This window comes from Bos grunniens, chromosome 2 (genome assembly GCF_055505025.1).
Source record: "Bos grunniens cultivar Pamir isolate PY7600 chromosome 2, Bosgru_T2T1.0, whole genome shotgun sequence".
Classification (NCBI taxonomy): domain Eukaryota; kingdom Metazoa; phylum Chordata; class Mammalia; order Artiodactyla; family Bovidae; genus Bos; species Bos grunniens.
Genome location: NC_141166.1, coordinates 24,181,722 through 24,201,750, shown reverse-complemented (window position 1 = coordinate 24,201,750; position 20,029 = coordinate 24,181,722). Strand labels below are relative to the sequence as shown.

The 20,029-nt window shown below is 35.2% G+C and overlaps 1 protein-coding gene across 3 annotated transcripts in view; it reads right to left on the bottom strand.

Moving 5' to 3' along the window:
* CUL3 (cullin 3) overlaps window positions 1-20,029 on the bottom strand; it is a 112,795-nt gene that overhangs the window by 17,396 nt on the left and 75,370 nt on the right. For all 3 annotated transcript variants that reach the window (XM_086365640.1, XM_086365645.1, XM_086365656.1), the window contains 9 exons: window positions 16,594-16,754; window positions 15,821-15,935; window positions 12,883-13,111; window positions 8,800-8,945; window positions 7,877-8,053; window positions 6,327-6,497; window positions 5,606-5,713; window positions 1,779-1,903; window positions 1,093-1,189 (listed from right to left, as the gene is read on the bottom strand). In XM_086365640.1, the coding sequence (XP_086221766.1) occupies window positions 1,093-1,189; window positions 1,779-1,903; window positions 5,606-5,713; window positions 6,327-6,497; window positions 7,877-8,053; window positions 8,800-8,945; window positions 12,883-13,111; window positions 15,821-15,935; window positions 16,594-16,754 (1,329 nt within the window). The remainder of the gene's footprint in view (window positions 1-1,092; window positions 1,190-1,778; window positions 1,904-5,605; window positions 5,714-6,326; window positions 6,498-7,876; window positions 8,054-8,799; window positions 8,946-12,882; window positions 13,112-15,820; window positions 15,936-16,593; window positions 16,755-20,029) is intronic.

Sequence of the window (20,029 nt, the reverse complement as noted above, 5' to 3'; positions counted from 1 at the left end):
CATGTATAATATCATGTATGAAACGAGTCTCCAGTCCAGGTTCGATGCACAATATTGGATGCTTGGGGCTGGTGCACTGGGACGACCCAGAGGGAGGGTATGGGGAGGGAGGAGGGTTCAGGATGGGGAACACAGGTATACCTGTGGCAGATTCATTTCGATATTTGGCAAAACTAATACAATATTGTAAAGTTTAAAAATAAAATTAAATTAAAAAAAAAAAAGCTGAGTGAGTTCTTTAATATCCTTGACCTTCCCACTTACAACTAAACATGTAACAGTCTTAAACCTAATTCAACTAAATGAATTCTAAGGAATATTTCCCACTTCAATTAAATATAAAAAACTACAATATGTAGTTTTGTAACTATAGGCATTTTCAACAATATTAAAAAAAAAAACCTTTGGTGTTACAGTGACATATAAAAAAAGTTAAGATTTTAATTAAAATGTTTAATGAAACTTACTTGCTGCCTAGATAACAACTTGGGTATTTTTTCCTTCAATAATTTTTTTAAAAGCTTTTTATTATTTTGCCATTTTAAGGCAAATGACTGATTTTATTTATACCAAGCAATGGAAGTAAATTAAAGCTCACAATTTTACATACAAAAAAGAAGTTACTTTTTTAAAAATGAAGGCAATTTACTAGTGTATTGCTAATTTTTAAATAATCACTTTGGTAACATTTTGCACATTTCACAAATCTTGTTAGCTTTCCTGATTTCAATTTATTGGAAATAAGGATTATAGGAGACTGAGAATTCTGAGAAAGGACTGATGGGTTTTGTATGCTCTCAAATCAATTTGCATTTTATTATCTTAAGCAATACTATCTCAAGTCTAATCTCATAAATAATGTAATTATATTACTTATTCCATAAGGAAGGCTACTGGCATAGTCTTCGTAATGTCAAAGGAAGTTAGTAACTGAAGGAATAGAAGTAAAGAATCAAAGCTGATGTTTCCTTCTTCTAAATATTTGAAACAGGCAGGGAAATAAAAGAAATAAATAATTTACCCAAATCAACAAAACTCACTAATCAGTTCTAAGTTATTAAATAAAAATATGCTCAAACTATTAATATTTACCTTTTTAACTGGTCCATAGAAGGTGGCATTGAGATCTGCAGAACCCATGTGATGCTGGAGTGTGAGCTGTCGACCACTGTGTTTGGCTAAGTAAAACCTTCAGCAAATCAAACCAGGTTTTTGAGAATTACACAACTTATTTATTTGAAATTATAAACTTCCAATCTTTAACAAACATTTATGTAAGGGAGACTTCAAAAGCAAAAAAAAAATCTCAGGAATCAAGTTCAGTTCCAATTTTTTATAGAAAAAAAACTATAAATTAAGGGGTGGGGGAAAAGAGACAGAAAAAGACAGACCTAAGAAACTTAGCTAGACAGTAAGTGATAAAAGTAGTACACTAAATACTTTCTACTTGTATATTTATTTGTCCTGGCTGCTGCTCAGCCACCGCAGTTCTTAAGACAACCTTTCTCCATAATTAACCCCAAAACAATTCACCCCCACCTAGTGGAAAACATCAATACAAAATATACTCCTAACTATGCACTAACGCTGAAGAAGGGTATTAGTATTCCTCTGAAAAGAGATTATGCAATTCATCCTTACATATTGAAAGCATAAAGGGTAATAAGATTAAAAAATGGAGTATATTCCTCTTCAATCAGGGACACTACTAACTGCTCCGATTCATCTCAATTCTGGACAATTTGTACTTAGAAATACAAAGTTCGATCTACATTTACCTTCTGAATATCTCAAAAGCATGTCTTGGTGCTGGTGGGATGTTGCACTTTGGTGTGGCTGACTGAGTGGGCCAGTATCCTGTTGTGAGCACCCGGACTGTGAGATCAACACCACCTAAAGATACCTGCGGCAAAAAGAAGAAATTGTCCCCCCGCCAAGTTAGCTAGGATGTGCTATCTGTTGCCAAGCCACTGTGAGAGTTATCAGAGTTATCAAAGTAGTTATCTCCAGGTCCAACAGCCAGCAAATAAAACACATCTTCTTAAAAGTTAGACTCATCCAATGTTTTCCTAATTTTAACTATGGTAAATTTTATTGCTTAAGATGTTTGCTTAGTCTTACTGGTGTCACTGAAATGTACAAAGTTTGAGGCCTTTAAGATTTTTTCCAGATAAAATGCCAAGGGGTCATATCAGTATCATTTTAGAGAAAACTCCAGAATAATACCTTTCATCTCAGTTTTTAAGTACTCCTGCCATCTTAACACAGAAACAAAATATTTCTAACATCCCAATCACATTTCAACTAAACTGACCAAAACTTTCAGGTTTTCACATGTAGCTCACATTCTATCAATCTCTGCATAGGACGCTAGGCCCAGTTCTACACAGTCGGTGCTCTGTAACTATTTGCATGTTTGACCACCTCTATAAAATACATGCTAGCATTACTGTCACAATGAGGTTATTTTTTCCCTTTAAACAGATCTCTTAACAAGATAATTTTTTAAGAAAACAGTAACAAAGCATATCAACAGACATTATTAAGGGGAAAAGCTCCAATACTCTGGGCCACCTGATGTGAACAGCTGACTCATTGGAAAAGATCCTGATGCTGGGAAAGATTAAGGGCAAAAGGAGAAGGGGCAACAGAGGATGAGATGGTGGATAACATCACTAACTCAACGGACATGAGTTTAAGCAAATTCCAGAAGATAGTGGAGGACAGAGGAGCCTGGAATGCTACACTCCATGAGGTCGCAAATAGTCAGCTGAACAACAATCACTGTTCAGCTTTATCATTAAGATTCACAGCTTGTTCCATTTTTATGTATCCTGAATGATTCAGTGAAATTTTAAAAAAAGAAGAACAAGTTTATAAATATCAAGATGTATTCCACATTTAGATTTCTTCATAATTATCTCTTAAATGGGTTACTCCATTTTAAAGAATTGAACCCAGAAACCTTAGATGACACATAGGAAAGATCACAGCAAAGATGCTTAGATGATGAATGGAAGAGGCCTGAGAACTGTTTACACATTTGCAAGCAGGGAAGGGGCACCCAAATAACAATGTCTTTTATCTCTTTTCTCATATCCCCAGATATCTTGCTCCCTAATCTTCCAAGTCTTTCTTCAAAATGTCATTTTTTAAAGGAGGCCTTCTCTGACCACTCTTCCTGGCTACAGTGTTCCTCTACATCTCCTATCACCAGCTGAAGTGTTCTGTAATTAGAAAGAAAGCTCCATCAAGGTAGGGATTCTTGCCTATTCTCTGCTGTATACCCAGTGCCTAGAACAATGCCTGGCATAGAAACAGTGAGTTAGTTGTTAAATTAAAAAGAGAAAGAACCTCAAGAACTATTGCTCTAATGGTTTGGACATTTATTTCTAGCTATTGTAGTAGTATTTTTAAGCCATTCAGCTTATTTTCAAAGACACTACATGACAGAGACAAGTACACAAAGACAAGGTACTAGAAAAGTCTGTCTGGATATAATTTGTTGATATAAATGAACAGAAATATGACAGCAAGGTGGTTTTCCTGTCCTTATCCCCATGAAAAAAGTAAAACACAGGAAATAATGCACAAATACTTAAATTTCCTTCAGCATAATAAATATGACTTGTCTAAATAAAGTATACTACAAGTATTCAGAATTTTAAGAAAGTACTTGTTATATGACTTCTGAAAGTAAACAGAAGAGTCATTCTATTTCAACAAGTCAGGAACCTTTAAGATAGTAACAGAAATATCTGAGGATTGGTGATGTTTTAAAAGGGCTCCAAGATTCCACAAAGTTCAAGATTTGTTTTTCTCTGTCACTTTTCATCAAATCTTTCTAATGAAAATAAAGGTTTAGGAGACTTAAAGCTTAAGATGCTTATTGTATAAACAATTACAAAATAGCCAGGAATTGTACGCAAATAATGGCTCTACAAAGTGGAAGATGCAACAAGATCAGCAGATATATAACTCTGAGCATCTCGACAAGTACTCTACTTAATGGGTTAACAATTATAAAAAAAATATTCCACCATAAAGTGCAGGATGTATCTGAACAGTCACAATGAAAGAAGAGAAAATGCACAAACTTCACAGAAAGAAAACAGAAAACAGAATCTGATGAAATGATCGTGTTGAACAATCCCGGTGCAAAAGAATCAGTTCAGTTCAGTCGCTCAGTCATGTCAGACTCTTTGTGACCCCATGGACTGCAGCACACGAGGCCTCCCTGTCCATCACCAACTCCTGGAGTCTACCCAAACCCATGTCCACTGAGTCAGTGATGCCACCAACCATCTCATCCTCTGTCATCCCCTTCTCCTCCTGCCCTCAATCTTTCCCAGCATCAGGGTCTTTTCAAATGAGTCAGCTCTTTGCATCAGGTGGCCAAAGTATTGGAGTTTCAGCTTCAACATCAGTCCTTTCAATGAACACCCAGAACTGATCTCCAAAGAATGGTCAACAGTAAATAAAGATGGCAATTTTTCAATCAAAAGACCTTCAACTATCATAGAAAAGGTACTTGGACACTTAAAACAAACAAAACAAAACAAACAAACAAAAAAACAAAACCTTAAGGTGAATGCAGAGTTGAAAAACAGTTTAACAAAAAAGAGAAAATTCTGAACTTCATCATACCCTACTGAAATCTTCTCAAAAACTTCACTGGACTCCAAAGTCTTACTGTAAGTTGCAGCTCACTGAACTTCTGGCAATCACAATACAAAAGCACACTTACAACACACCAGCATCAGCATTGCTATTCTCAGCTCACCCTTTACCAACTCTGAGGATGTCAGGCCCATTTATCCTAATCTTTCACATGAATAAGAATAATGAGGTACAAGCTCAGGTAACAATTATAAGACAGTACCATCCTAGGGTAAATAAAAAGTATTAAAACTCAATAAGCTTGCCTAGGGAGCTTCCTTGGAGGCTCAGCAGTAAAGAATCCGCCTGCCAATGCAGGAGATGCAGGTTCAATCTCTGGGTCAGGAAGATCCCCGGGAGAAGGAAATAGCAACCCACCCCAGTATTCTTTGGAGAAGGCAATGGCAGCCCCCTCCAGCACTCTTGCCTGGAAAATCCCATGGACGGAGGAGCCTGGTGGGCTGCAGTCCATGGGGTCGCACAGAGTCGGACACAACTTAAGTGACTTAGCAGCCAGTATTCTTGCCTGAGAAAATCCTGTGGACAGAGGAGCCTGGCTGGCTAGAATCCACAGGGTCACAAAGAGTCAGACACGACTGAGCGATTAAGCAACAAGAAGTTTGCCTAAGCCTGGTATTGTTTCCATAATCTGTAAATGGTTATAACATAACTCTATTTATTAAATATTCAGTGCATTCCTTCAAGTAGGGAGGATAAACTAAGTTGTTTAAGAATAAGAGAATATATTTTAAGAATAGAAAAGTTAGAAAAACAGGTTGTATGGGTGAAGTAATTTTTAAAGCACTCACAAATACATATGTTGTCTCTAATGACATTTAAAGAAATGACACCAGCAATTCAGTTATCTAAATGGATGAAAATGCCTATTACAAAAGACTATATATAAAAAACATTTACATAAGTAGAAATTAATGAAGAGTCTCACCCCAGTAGCCTGTAGATGTTGCCTGAACTCATCCATAGTTGTGTTTGAGATGCTCATATCCCTAAACATTCCTTCCAGTTTTGATGTGAATTGACATCCACATTCAGTCTAGAAGAAAAACACAAACATACACAAACAAATGATGGATTCTGTTATGAGGAAACATACAACCTCTTCCATGTTACTGTCATCCTTTCTAAATCTTTCTAATAATAGTTGTTCTATGCCTGTAGGCACCAACTTTAGTGGGATTAATAACCTAAGAATTTTATTTTAAAACGCAAATTTCCAGACTCTGAGATTTTCATAAAGCCAACTGAAGGTAGTGCCCAGAACTCTGTGTTTTTAACAAGAAACACCCATATTAGGTGATATGTGTACAGGTGGCCTGTGGATCACACTGTGTGAAACAGAAGTGTATGTCATATTCCACTTACTGCTTTCCTTGTACTGATCCTCCCCCAGATCGCCATAAATGTATCTGCCTCACCAAGAGAAATTTCAGTACACTGTGAACGTCCCAGAACTTGAACAAATCGCAATACAACTTTCTCTTTAAAAAACAAAACAAAAAAACCACAGGTCCCTCAAAATCTAGCTTTGTTCATTTACAGAAACAAATATTTTAAATCAATTATTTCCCAATTACTTGTTTGTTGGTGCTCAATTATGTGATAAACATTAGTTAAGGGCACTCCATTCCATCCTAAATACACCTTACCTTTAACTTAGAAATCATATTTTTTTCAGAGTCATCAGAAACACTTTTATTTGTAAGAAGTCTCCTTGCCAAGTGTTGCTTATAATAACGTTCAAATACATCTTTTTCTTGCATAAACCTAAAAAGGACCATTGCCTTATCCAATATTGTTTCTACTTCTTGTTCTGTTAGCTGCAAATCAATTAGAAGACAATTAACAATTACATAGCTTTAATTCTACAAAAACAGTATCACAGTTCAGTTTTAAAACAACATTAATAACAAACATAAATATCTGGTTGACCATGTCAGAAAAGAGATCTAACATGAGAAAATATGGCCCACTTCCTACAGCTCGGTTCTTACATTCTGAACCAGTGCAACACGAATCAGAAGTTGGAATGGCACTCCACTCCCCAGTGGGCTAACTCTGAAAGGGAGAGGCTGATACATGGCTGGAGGATGACTGAGAATAGCTGAAATGAAATTTTAATCACATAAGAGAATTTTACAGTGCCCTTGTACTGTAAAACATATTGGCCAAAAGACAGTTATTTTTATATGAGCTCATTCAAAATCTAAATTGTTCAAACAGAAGCATAACAATATGTTATATTTCCCAAAGCAAAAAGGCCTCTTGCCCCTAATCTTTTAAACAAGGGCAAGATGATACTGTGGTAGGTTGTATTCAGTTTATATTAAAAATTACGGAAGACTATTTAGATGTGTCTCTTCTATTCGGTGTCCATGGTAATATTCCTCGTTTCTGTTATTACTACCTACTTGATGCTTTGCCCTTATGTCTCACAAATCCCAAGATGAAGTCAGCAAGACCAATTTACACATAATCCCAATCTGTTTATTTTGATTTTCTGTGCTATAGTGCACTTCCAAGATCCCAGATACATTATAAACACTTGAAACTGAGCTGCCATATATGCTATCAAAGTATTTTCTGATACTTATTCTAGACTAGGTCTTCAAATTCTTGACACTCAAGTACTACTGGATAGATAACCTCCAGAACCAGATAAGAGTAAGCAATATTCTATGTGCAATGTATACCTGTTTTCTAGTTTCTTATTATCACTTATATATAACCCTCACAATCCAAAAGTTTATGGCTGTGTGGTTGTTTCTGACGCCAATGACACATTAAGTGAAATGTCAAAGCACTTCTGACCACTTCAAGCACTTAAAACAAGCCTTTCAAATATCACAGTGCACATTTAAGCATAGCAAAAGTGAAAAGTCAAAGTGTCAGTCGCTCAGTGCTGTCCAACTCTTTGCAACACCATGGACTGTAGCCTGCCAGGTTCCTCGGTCCATGGAATTCTCCATACAAGAACACTAGAGTAGACTGCCATTCCCTTCTCCAGAGGATCTTCCCAACCCAGGAATCGAGCCCGGGTATTCCACATTGGAGGCAGATTCTTTACTTTCTGAGCCATCAAGGAAGCCCAAGCATAGCAAAAGACTTTATATATACAAAATTGTCTAACCTTATGTTTTATTTCCTAATGTTACATCTACAAATAAAACAATGTACTTTCAAATGCTTTAACACTTACCCCTTTGACTCCCTTTTTCAGCTTATCATCAATAAATAATGAGAGGTATTCAGGGGACCTGGAGTTGAGGTTGAGAAAATACTCAAAGTCACCCGCAATAGTCTGTTTAAAGAGCCTGTCGTTATTGAACGATTCCTGGAGGAAGCGATCAAACCTACTCTTCAGATCCAACAAGCCCTTCCAAATAAAAAAAGAAGAAAGAAATTTAGGATACATGTTAATATATGTTCTATAAACACCACATGTGTAACTACACATTTACCTTTGACTTCGCTAGTAATAAATGTGTGCACTCAGTGTTAAATTTACAGATTCTACGTTGTTATTTTCGAGCCTGTATCTAAAAGCCTGTATTAAAAACATCAGTGGTGAGAGAAGTATTCTATGTTCCATTTATGTATTACTCTACTGAAGGTGAAACAAAGATCCGTTTCACCGTTTCTCCCTACCTTCCTCTATCTTGACTGAATGGGTGAGCCTAAGAAAATCAGCTTTAAAAATACACACAGAGAAAGCTGACTGTTGATACTAAAACATGAAAAATTTGAGAGCTTAATATATTCATATTACTGTTTGAAAGCAAAATATCTTGAAACAAAAAGTCACTAAACAGTTATTTTTTCTAACACATGAGGGTATATAAACACTAAGGCATACAAAGAAGAACAAACTTTCATTCTTGACACTATTTAAATAAGGTCTTCATCAGATAAGCTAATACATAAAAAGAAGTGGCTGAGTTTGGCTCCCTGATATAAACATACGTACTTTCCAAAATTCCTGAAATATTTACGATAATTACACATATTAACCTACCACTGGAACAATTCAGTCAAAATACATACTACATCACTTTGTAAAAGTGATCTTTTTAGCACGACAAAATTACTTTATGATAAAAAGAATCTTCTGTATTTACTTACCTGGATATAGTCTACCGGATTCTTTCCTTCTCCTTCCTCAGAAACAAGGGCTTTACCTTGTTCCCTTAAATAGGAACTCATACACTCACACATCGTTTTCAAACCATTTGGCACACGACTAAATAACTTGTACATGCAAGCAAGGTCTGCAATCAGAATGAACACACAAATTGGCTACATTAAAGATTAAGAAAAAAAAAACTGAATATCTGTTCATGCTGATTTGTGATATTTAAAGAAGCTCCATTATGATAATTTGATGACCACATAAAAAAACTACTAAAAAACAAAATTGCAGCAAAATGGGGCTGGGATGGGGGAAAACTAGTTAATGATTATTATTGCAACTTACAAAATACATCATACAGATGAGATACTAAGCATCAATAAACGGTTGTGGCAAGTTTTGGTTTGCATGGAAGAGATGTCCAAATAGCATAAGAAACAAAGTCACAAAAAAGGAAAACTGAACTTTTGGGTTCCTATGTAATTTATCCAATATAATTCTAATTTAGAAACTAATAATACAACAAAACAACTATCAAAAGAATAACTTTAAATTTGGTATGTCCAATTAAAAAAATAAATGTGGTTTAACTGACAGTTAATGTAAAAAGAGGAACTTTAAAAACCAAGAAAAGTCTTACAGGTATTTTTGAAGCATGTCTATCTCAAAAGTTCAATGCCAATAGTGGCAAGAAATAAATTTCATTACACATCATGGTAAAATTCATGTGAAACTTACAGTATAAACTCCTATGTTTTAGTATTTTCCTCGGAGCAATCCCTGGTATTTTTTAGGAGGTGATCTAAGCCAATATCTGTATTTGAAAAACTGGCGTATCTCACTACATTGTTTTTATTTAGAATGAAAATTCTAGACTGCCTTTTACAGAAATAAAAGGTGGGAGTTGAGATTCTGCTTTCCTGTATGTCTAATGTATCTCTGAAATAAGAACTTACTGGAAGAATACAATGTCAAAACTTTACAATGATATAAAAAAAGGTTTTATAACTGAGAACTTTTAAAAATGGAGTTAGAACAGCACCTTCTAGATCAGGGGCTGTTTTCTGTAAAGCATCAGACAGTAAATGTTTTAAACCATGGATCATATGGTTTTTGTTCCAACTACTCAATGTTGCCATTGTAGCCAGAAAGAAGCCATGGCTAATACATAAATGAATGGTCATGACTGTACTTCAATGAAACTTGATTTATAGACACTGAGATCTAAAACTTATATAATTTTCATATGTAATGAAATATTACTCTTTTGACTTTTTTTCCAGCCTAACTGGTAGTGGGCCAGATCTGACAGGCTGTAATTTGCCCACCTTGTCTGTATTTATAAGAGCAATTTAGATCCTAAAAATACATGGATGCAACTTTTATAAAAAGGGCTTCAAAATTTGTTTCAATGACTTTCAAAAGTTTTTGGACAAACTTTTTTTGAAATGACTTTCAAAATGACTTTCAAAAGTTTTTGGACAAAGTATTCTCATCAACAATGTATGTCCAAAATAATCCACACAGAGCAAATCTTATAGTATCTCACATTTGGTATAAATTATAACCAAGTTGGCCCATGTTAAAAATAAATATTACAAATGCAACAGAAATTTATGGATATGTACTACAGTAAGCTTTTGTTATCAAATACCTCTAACAAAACAGTTTCCAATTTTGTATTCTTTATTCCTATGCTATTATAGTTCTGTTTATATGTTGTATATTTAACTGTATATAAACTAATAAAATTTCATTATATGTAATCCACTGTAAATAAATGGATGGCATAGTGGAGAAAGTGAAAGAGAAGAAAAATTATTTGGCAAGCAATTAAATATTATTTGTTTACACTGAAACAATAAAATGATACTATGTGAACTTAATTTCATAGTGCCATATGCATTTCATGATCAATCCAACTAATCCTCTACTCATGGTGGGAAAACACTTTCACTTTCTGATCTATAAGACATTTGGCTTCATAATGGTGAAGTTGCATCTCTGACATATTCTTGACATATTGTTCAAGAGCAGGTCCTAGCATAATTAAGACATTTTGCAATTAGGTTTCTAGTGGAAAGCCAGGAAAACTGAAGCCATGATTTTTAAATTTAATTTAGCATCACAGAAAGCTGCTTACTTGCTGAGAACATTAAGCACTAAACAGAAACTATGGTAAGTGGCTATTCTGATACTCCACCATTTAGGTGCTTATTAAGCAGTTGCCACGTGTTAGATATACTTAATGCCTTTAACACAAGTCTCCATGCAGGCTACAGATACTATAATTCAGGTGTGCTCAATCATCTCTCCATCAAACATTTCCTAGCCTCTTAATCTTCAAGCACATTTAATCTCCCAACTCTTAGCCACCCCCACCAAACATGAATAAGCAAGCATTAACTCAGTAACTAAACAATACATTAGAAAATTGATTCTCATTCTGTTTAAGTAAGGAAAATTGCTTTTCATAAAGTCCTAATCTGCCAGAGATCATTAAGATTGGGGTCATCAAACTATAGCCCATGGAACAAGTACAGGCCACTGCTTGTTACTAAACAGTTCACAAAATAAGAATGCTTTTCACATTTTAAATGGTTGAAAAATAAAAATCAAAATTTTATAAGAATACAAGTTTATTCATTTATGTTATTGTCTATACCTACTTTCTATTATAGCAGAGATGGGTAGTTTACTGTATGGTCCACACCCCTAAACTATTTATTCTCTCTCCTTTTAGAAAAAAATTTTGCCAATCCCTGACTTAAGACAATGGGCATCCAGGAGTAGCTTATTTTGGAAAATATCCTTAAAAATGATTTTTGTTTTGCTTTTACAAAAAAGCTTTATCGGAGTGTTTTTAAAAAGTAACTTTCTCTAGCTTAATACAGACAACAAATTTACATGCAACTTTTCTGGAAGTTAAAACATATATAGAAACATAATCATCTGAAAATACAAGGCAAAGATTCCACTAGAAGAAGAATGGAACAACCTCTCTTTCTACTATCTTTCTTTTCCCTTCTCTTACGTCTTCCTGTCTTTTAAATTATTAACTTAAAAAATTGTTTCACTCCCTACCTAGGGAGTCAAGGTAGGGTCATAGGTCATAGGCAGTATGTATTTCTTTTATAAGTACGTGGCTATAATGTTGCTAAGACTTCACCCAGCACCAGATTTACTTTTTAACACCATGTGCTCTATGTGCTCGTCTGCTCAGTCATGCCCGACTCTTTGCAACCCCACAGACAGTCCACCAGGCTCCTCTGTCCATGGGATCTTCCCTGACGCAGGGACTGAACCCACATCTCTTGTGTCCCCTGCACTGGCAGGCAGATTCTTGATCATTAGCACTACCCTTTTATTACTGTATCAGTGACTTAGCAAGTTACAGTTTTAATGCGAAGCTTCAGAAATTAAGAATGAGGACAACATAACTGTTCTTCGTAATTTGTCCCAGGGTATTCCCTATCACTTCAGGAAAATAAGGTAAATAGTCAAAAAAAGAGTAAATGTTAGTTATCTCCAAAATGTTTACTTGTAAGCAATACTCCTTTCTCCTTGTTCAGTCTATAACTTAAGAGTTCATCTAAACATGTCAACATGGAAGACACACAAATTTTTGCATTTTTGGTACCCTTATCACAACCAACTCCCCAAAGGAATGCATACAAAAATTTAAGACTGGAACTTCAGACTGTGGAGAGTGTGGATGAAAAAAAGACTCTAAATGCCCTGGCATAAAAAAATAAAGTACAGGAGCAGGTCAGGAGCTCACCAGCCTCATCAACATCATTAGGCTTTATCTTCTGGGTTAAGAAAAACACAAAGTGAGGAGACTGAAGATGAAAGAAAAAATCAGCTATTCAATTCACTAGCAACATCTAGAAACCTTATTAAGTGTAAAGCTTTACTGTAAAATCCTATCAAAGTACCAACAGTGATAAAGTGATCAAACATCATGACTTCTTGAAAACTGATATTCATAATCTTCAATAGAAAAAAAAAAAAAAAAAAACGAGAACCTGGCAGACCTACAAGAATTTAATTGTTTTTCAATTGCTAACACTTACCTTCTGTCTTGCCATTTTTCAACATATGTACTAGTCCCGAATTCTCCATTTCTACTATAGTTTTCATGTGCTTGGAAATGAGTTCCCTCTCAACCACCTTTACAATCGGCTCTTCCGTTGATTTGTCAAGGCAGTGCATCACTCGTTCTATTTCTTCATTAATTCTAGCTTCTACTTTCTTTATATATACTGAAGCACTGTTTTCTGCTAGAAATTTCTGGCTTTCCATCTGCAAACAAAAAGCATGATTTTTTTCTTTTTTAAACAAAGCAGCAAAATGTGCTTCTGCTTTCAACTCGGTTTCTACAGTGTTTCTCATAAACCAAACTAAATATCCCAAGCACTATTAACATTTTATATACTGTCTATAAATACTCCTAGCATCAGCATATCCTTTAAAGCATTACATACAACTAAATTAATACATTATCCTTAAGCAGCATTTTTCAAACTTTGCCAGTGTATTCCGAATAGCAGAAAAAGTAAGCATATGCCAGTAAAAGTTGAAACTACACAATGAAGCATCTGACCTCAAGTGAGAGTGAAAAATTATTTGTTTTAATGTAAAATTATGCCTAAAAAGATTCATCCTATTTATCACAGTTTTGCTGCCATACTGGTAGTTACTAAAGTCCTCCTGCCACCCTACTCCCACTCTCAAAGGAATATATATAAAGTCTGAGAACAAGCTTTTCAATAACTATCAATCTTGTCTGCTAACACCAGTCTTACAGAGAAATCTCAGTAAGTTTTAAATGCTGACCCTGACTTTAACCTCATAATAAAATTAACAAATATATCTAAAAATTATATAATGTTAGACATATTAATATAAATGATATACAAATGTAATAGTATTTTCCATTCTCTTAATAAAAAGTAGTTTGAAATAATTAAAGTTTTTAGGTGTGTGTGATAATGGTGTGATACACATTATCACACCAAACAAAAATCATGGTGAGACAACCACTTCACTATTACATTAATATATATATCACTGTAATATATTTTGGAAACCTGACAATTTTCTACTTTATTTCTACACTGTAATGAAAGAAATTAAAACAAATGCAAATGTAAAAACACTGTAAAAAATATCCAGAACTAGTTGTTGCGTTATTAGAAAATAGTTTCCTACATCATAAAATTAGTATTTCATGAAGCATGGTTCAGGCTTACCAGTACAGGCCATAAAAATCTTCCTGATAGGTTACAAACTGATTTTTAAAAACCGTGGCGGGGGTGGTGGTAGGGTGATGTGGGCGGCAGTGTGCAAGTACGTTCGTTTGTTTCTTTATTGGTAAGTGACAGCAAAATTTCAGGAGTCCCACATTTATATACACCCAATGCCTGGAGATGGAGAAGGCAATGGCACCCCACTCCAGTACTCTTGCCTGGAAAATCCCATGGGCGGAGGAGCCTGGTGGGCTGCAATCCATGGGGTTGCAAAGAGTCGGACACGACTGAGTGACTTCACTTTCACTTTTCACTTTCATGCACTGGAGAAGGAAATGGCAACCCACTCCAGCATTCTTGCCTGGAGAATCCCAGGGACAGGGGAGCCTGGTGGGCTGCTGTCTATGGGGTCGCACAGAGTCGGACACGACTGAAGTGACTTAGCAGTAGCAATGCCTGGAGAATACCAGGGAGGGGGAGCCTGGTGGGCTGCTGTCTCTGGGGTCACACAGAGTCAGACACGATTGAAGTGACTTGGCGGCGGCAGCAGGAGAAGGGGACGACAGAGGATGAGATGGCTGGATGGCATCACCGACCCGATGCACATGAGTTGGGGTAACTCCGGGAGTTGGTGACGGACAGGGAAGCCTGGTGTGCTACGGTTCATGAGGTCGCAGAGTCGGACACGACTGAGCAACTGATCTGAACGGCTCTTAAAAATGACCTACTGTAGAGTAATTGTAACTTTCTGCTTATTTTTAAAAAGTTTATTACTGAAATTGAATAGTAAAGTTTTAACTGAGTCTACTTTAGCAGTACTACAAAGCTCCTACTATAAACTGCTCAGATGGTTGAGGCTTTCAGGAAGAATGCCCAATTACCATGACTCTATAAAGACTGTCTTGTCTGTCACAGTACTCAGTCATTGTTATTTCATTACAAATCAGTACTAGTTTATCCTTACTTTTGGCCATTCAGTTGGTTTGGGGTTGTAGATACAGCTGCAAATTTGTATCTTATAATTTCCTCATCAATAGCTTTTAAGACATATAGATGCACTACAGGATCATACCTATTATCTTATCTATATTTACTAGTAAATTACCAAAAGCCTGAATAATGAGACTTCATTGGTGATGTACTGCCTGTGAATTTATGGCAAATTACAGTAACATATAAATATTATAAAACTTAAGGTTATTCCTTAGTTTCTATGTTTTAGAAACATATAAACATAAAATTTGTTAAAGATTTTTCTTTTTGATGGAGACCATTTTTAAAGATTTAATTAAATTCGTTACAACACTGTTTCTGTTTTACATTTTGTTTTTTGGCAGAGCGGCACGTGGGATATCAGCTGCCTGACCAGTGACTGAACCCACGTCCCTGCACTGGAAGGCAAAGTCCCAACCACTGGACCATTAGGAAAATGCATATAATTTCAAAAAATCATAAAACAATGAAATCCTATAAAGCAATTATCCTTCAATTTAAAAATAAATAAATTAAAAAAAATCATATGTCTAAGTCCAACCTCTTCGATTTATTTCCAATAAGCTCCTTCACTGGAATGTGAGCATGTAGGGTTGGTGTGCTGAAGGGTATAAAATTTGCATTCTTTTCCCCAATGGGCCTCAGGACATAAAGGTCAAAGTGTTTAAATTAGTAACTATATTTGGTAATCTTAAGAACATCTTAAAAATATGTATTTATATCTTATACAAATAAATACATAAGATATTTGTATCTTATAACTGATTACCTGAAAAAACTCTGCAGACATTTCCAAAAAAGGAGCCTCAAAATCTTCTTCATAGACTGATCGTCCTTCGAGACCTAATATCATTAACATCTGGCAAGCATTTCTTATTGCGCCTCTGTCAAAAGAAGTTAAACCACTTGATAGTAAAAACACATTAAAGATTCACGTGAAACATGCAACAGAAGTAGCGAGAAAGACTTTCAGAACAACTTTAACGAAAGTGCTCAATTTCCCATAAGCAACCGATTTATAACATGAGGATTTAGAACAATTTTAATTGGAAAGCACACTGTACAGTTATTTATCTCGAGTTGTCCTCATGCTGTTGTAACTTAGAATATGACTTAACAAAACGGGTACAAGTTCTCAGTCATTTTAGACTATGTTCGACATTTTTTTCTTCACATACATTAAGAATAAATGCTAACCAAAAGCCCCTTCAAAAAAAGACAAAGAGACAAACATGTTATCAAACAGAAAAAAGAAAAACAACAAAATGTCAGCATTAAAAAATACACAAAAAATAAAAAAGATTAATGGTTGATTTGCTTCTTAAAGATATATTAAACAAAAGCTTTAGGATGGTTTCTTCTAAAAATAAATGTCTGCTTTTCAGTTAAAATCTAGCTAACTTTGCTAACTGTGACATAACGTTTTTGAGTATTTTTATAACATGCTGCTGCTAGACAAACTTAAAATTAAGACAGTGAATCAATTCTCAAGATATAACCACTAAAAACCGAAACCCAAAGAGTTTAGAAAGACTGTCATACCGGTCTACAACCTCTCCTTTCCGCTCCCTGGCAATCATATCCAATAGCGTCTGCCGGAGATGATCCCTAATACACCCATAGCGTACAACTTGATCTCGGAAAATAATTAATCCCAAATTGTAGACATTCTCCACATTATTTTGTTGTACATATACACGGTCCTGCAGTTAAAAGAAAATCATAATATAAACATTAGTAAACTCTTGCGTACAGAAAAATAATCATTTTGTGTTACAAAAGCAAAGGAAATACAATTTCAAAAGTGGTCAATTTTTCAGGTGAGAAACACTTCAGGCAGCATGGAATTTTCTAGTACCTCCCAAGTTATATAAAAGTTATACATAGTTAAGTATTTACTATTTACAATGGCTACTGAAACAATGGTGATAGGTGAAGATCACCCATTTACCATAAGTAAAAGGGAGGAAAAAAAAGCACTCCACCCAGGGAGAGAGACAAGTCAGCAGAAAGGAGACAGGAGAAAGGTAGACAGCAGGCAGGCAGGTCTTCCCTTTTCCCCAAAGCCATACCCTGCATGAACATGGTTCTTATTTTCCTAAATACTGTACCTGAAGGTGATATTCTTTAAATAAAATCGAGAGCTAAATGAAATAGAGATACATGTGACTTAAGCTGGCTGCTTATTGGTAAATGTTGCTGCTAAGTCGTTTCAGTCGTGTCCGACTCTGTGCGACCCATAGACGGCAGCCCACCAGGCTTCCCGTCCCTGGGATTCTCCAGGCAAGAACACTGGAGTGGGTTGCCATTTCCTTCTACAATGCATGAAAAGTGAAAAGTGAAAGGGAAGTCGTTCAGTCGTGTCTGACTCTAGTGACCCCATGGACCGCAGCCTACCAGGCTCCTCCGTCCATGGGATTTTCTAGGCAAAAGTACTGGAGCGGGGTGCCGTTAAATGTTAAAAGTTCCTAAATGCTTATAACAGAGCAGCATTCAGTATTACATAATTAAAACACCCCTGGCTAATGCCATTTCGGATTATTTACTAGTAGTCAGTCATCTAACTTTCAAGTTCTTACCAGCATGTTACCAGTGTTTCACTTAATACAGCACAGATAATCCAAAATTATTGGTCATGGAAGGCTCATTTTGTGAAATACTTAGAAATCTGTATTTACATCAAGATACACTGAAATAAAACTACTCTTTTTCATTCACAAAAGGATTAATAACAGAATTCCATTCTGTTCTTAACCAGGATGTCTCTGGGCTTTGGTGGGCCTGCAAACTTTGGAAGTTTTAAAAATTATTTTGTGTTTGTTCATATTAATACGTAAGTATTTTGGGAAGAGTCCATAGCTTTCACCAGATTCTTAAAGGAATCTGTAATCCCCAAACAAGATCCACTAAACTGTATCTCTGAACTTTCAAAGGAACACTGTACTAAAAGCAATACCAAATAAAGTACAAGCTAAGTAAACATGAACATCATATCATAATAGGCATTAAATGGCACTCATCTTTTTTTTTCCAATGGCAGGAAATGACATTTCTGTTTTTATGTAAAAATACAAATATACAAAATGCAAACATATAAAATTATAGTTGTACATAAAATATACATGTACTCATGACCTTTCTAACCAATTTTTATCTAATTTTTTGAGAGTAGTATAGCCTCTCTTCACAGACACTATTCCTCCAACTTTCATTCATCTCAAACAATGGTCCATTCCTACGCTACAAGGAAAGCTGCTCTTTTGTTAATCTTTGGTGCTTACTTTCTACATTTTATACCACATTTTTCAAACTGTGGTAGCAACTTCAGTTAAGTTCAAAATTTTCACCGGTGACTTCAATAAATTCCTGAATTTCACACTTCTTTCCTTGAGATCTTAAATTCTAAGTTTCACCCTGTGCACATCCCTCTTTTTTTAACAGACTCACTTTTACTGAAGCTTACTCATGAACTTCAAGGTCCAACTCTCCCCCACCCTCCAGTATCATCCTGATTCTGGCCTACTTTTCAGCATAAAACAAAACGTATTCAATGAAAACTGACAAAAACCCAGTAATTCATAAAGCAATGAGAATTATTTTTATTATAAAAATAGTCACTCCAATTAAAGCATAAATTATTTATAAATTTTTTTCAATTTTGAACATAAATATCTATGGCACAGAATCTGGACCAAATATAGAATCACTCTTACCCAATGCCACCAAAACCAGTTAACTGATTAATTAAAGTGGTGAAACAGGAAAACCATTACATACATACACACACCACACTTGCACCTTAAACATTTTACTTTAAAACATGTGCGTGTTCACTAAAATACTTTTTATTTGAACATGCGTCCTGTTATTAGAGGTCAATGCTGTCTTTCTCAAATATACTCATTCAGTGTAAATTGTCTAGCATTTCCACTTTCAGTTTTATTAAGATGGATCGTGACCAGAGACAATCGTGAGGCAATCTAACTGTAAAAGGCCTTCTAAATTTTTAGTTTCCACCCTAGACTTTTAAATTACCAAATAACCCAATACTTAGCGATTTGCCTTTGTCAAGTCTTTCCAAAACATTCAATCTAGTCTGCCAAATAACAAACTGTATTGTTTTACACACTATTCTACTGATTGACACAATATAAAATTATGTAGAAACAGGAAGTACAATTAGCATAATTTGAAAACAAATACAACTGACTCTCAGTAAGGAAAGCTCAACTGAAAAGAACAAGACAAAGATATACTGAAAAGTAGTGGGATAGCACTGAGAGAATGTCTACCAATCAGGCTTTTCACGGCTAGAGCAGAAAGTACTGTCAATTCCAGCAAGTACTGTCAAGCTTCAATGTATTACATGCCTCTGTAACCGTCAGCACATCTTGTAGGAGATATGTAACATACATATACATAATACATATTAGCAAAGTTAACATATGCCTTCTAAAATACCTCTTTCTTAAGAAACCAAATGTTTCTAATTTAGGATAAGAGAAATGTCAAAGAACTAGATCGGATTTTATTGGTTTTGGTGAAAGGCAATTACCTTTAAGAATTACAGAACAAAAGATGCAGCAATGTAACCTTCAGAGTAAATTAAAAGTGTTAAAGTGAAAATTTTTAACGTTCCCCCTTTTGGCTTTATTGTAGTTAATTTATATGCCATAAAAAATTCACTCATTGTTAAGAGTATGGTTCAATAATTCACAGTCCATTTCTATACTGTGTAATCACTGCAATAATCCAGTTATAGAATATAGTTCCGTCACTCAAAAAATCCCTCCAGCCCTTCTGACATTAATTGTCACTATCAGCACCTCTGCTTTTTCTATAATTTCCTTTCCTGGACATTTCATAGAAGTGGAATCATATAATATGTAATCTTTTTGAGTCTCATTTTTTACTAAGCGTTAAGATTGCTAAGGTTCATTAATGTAACACATATTAGTATTTCTTTCCTGTTCAGTGC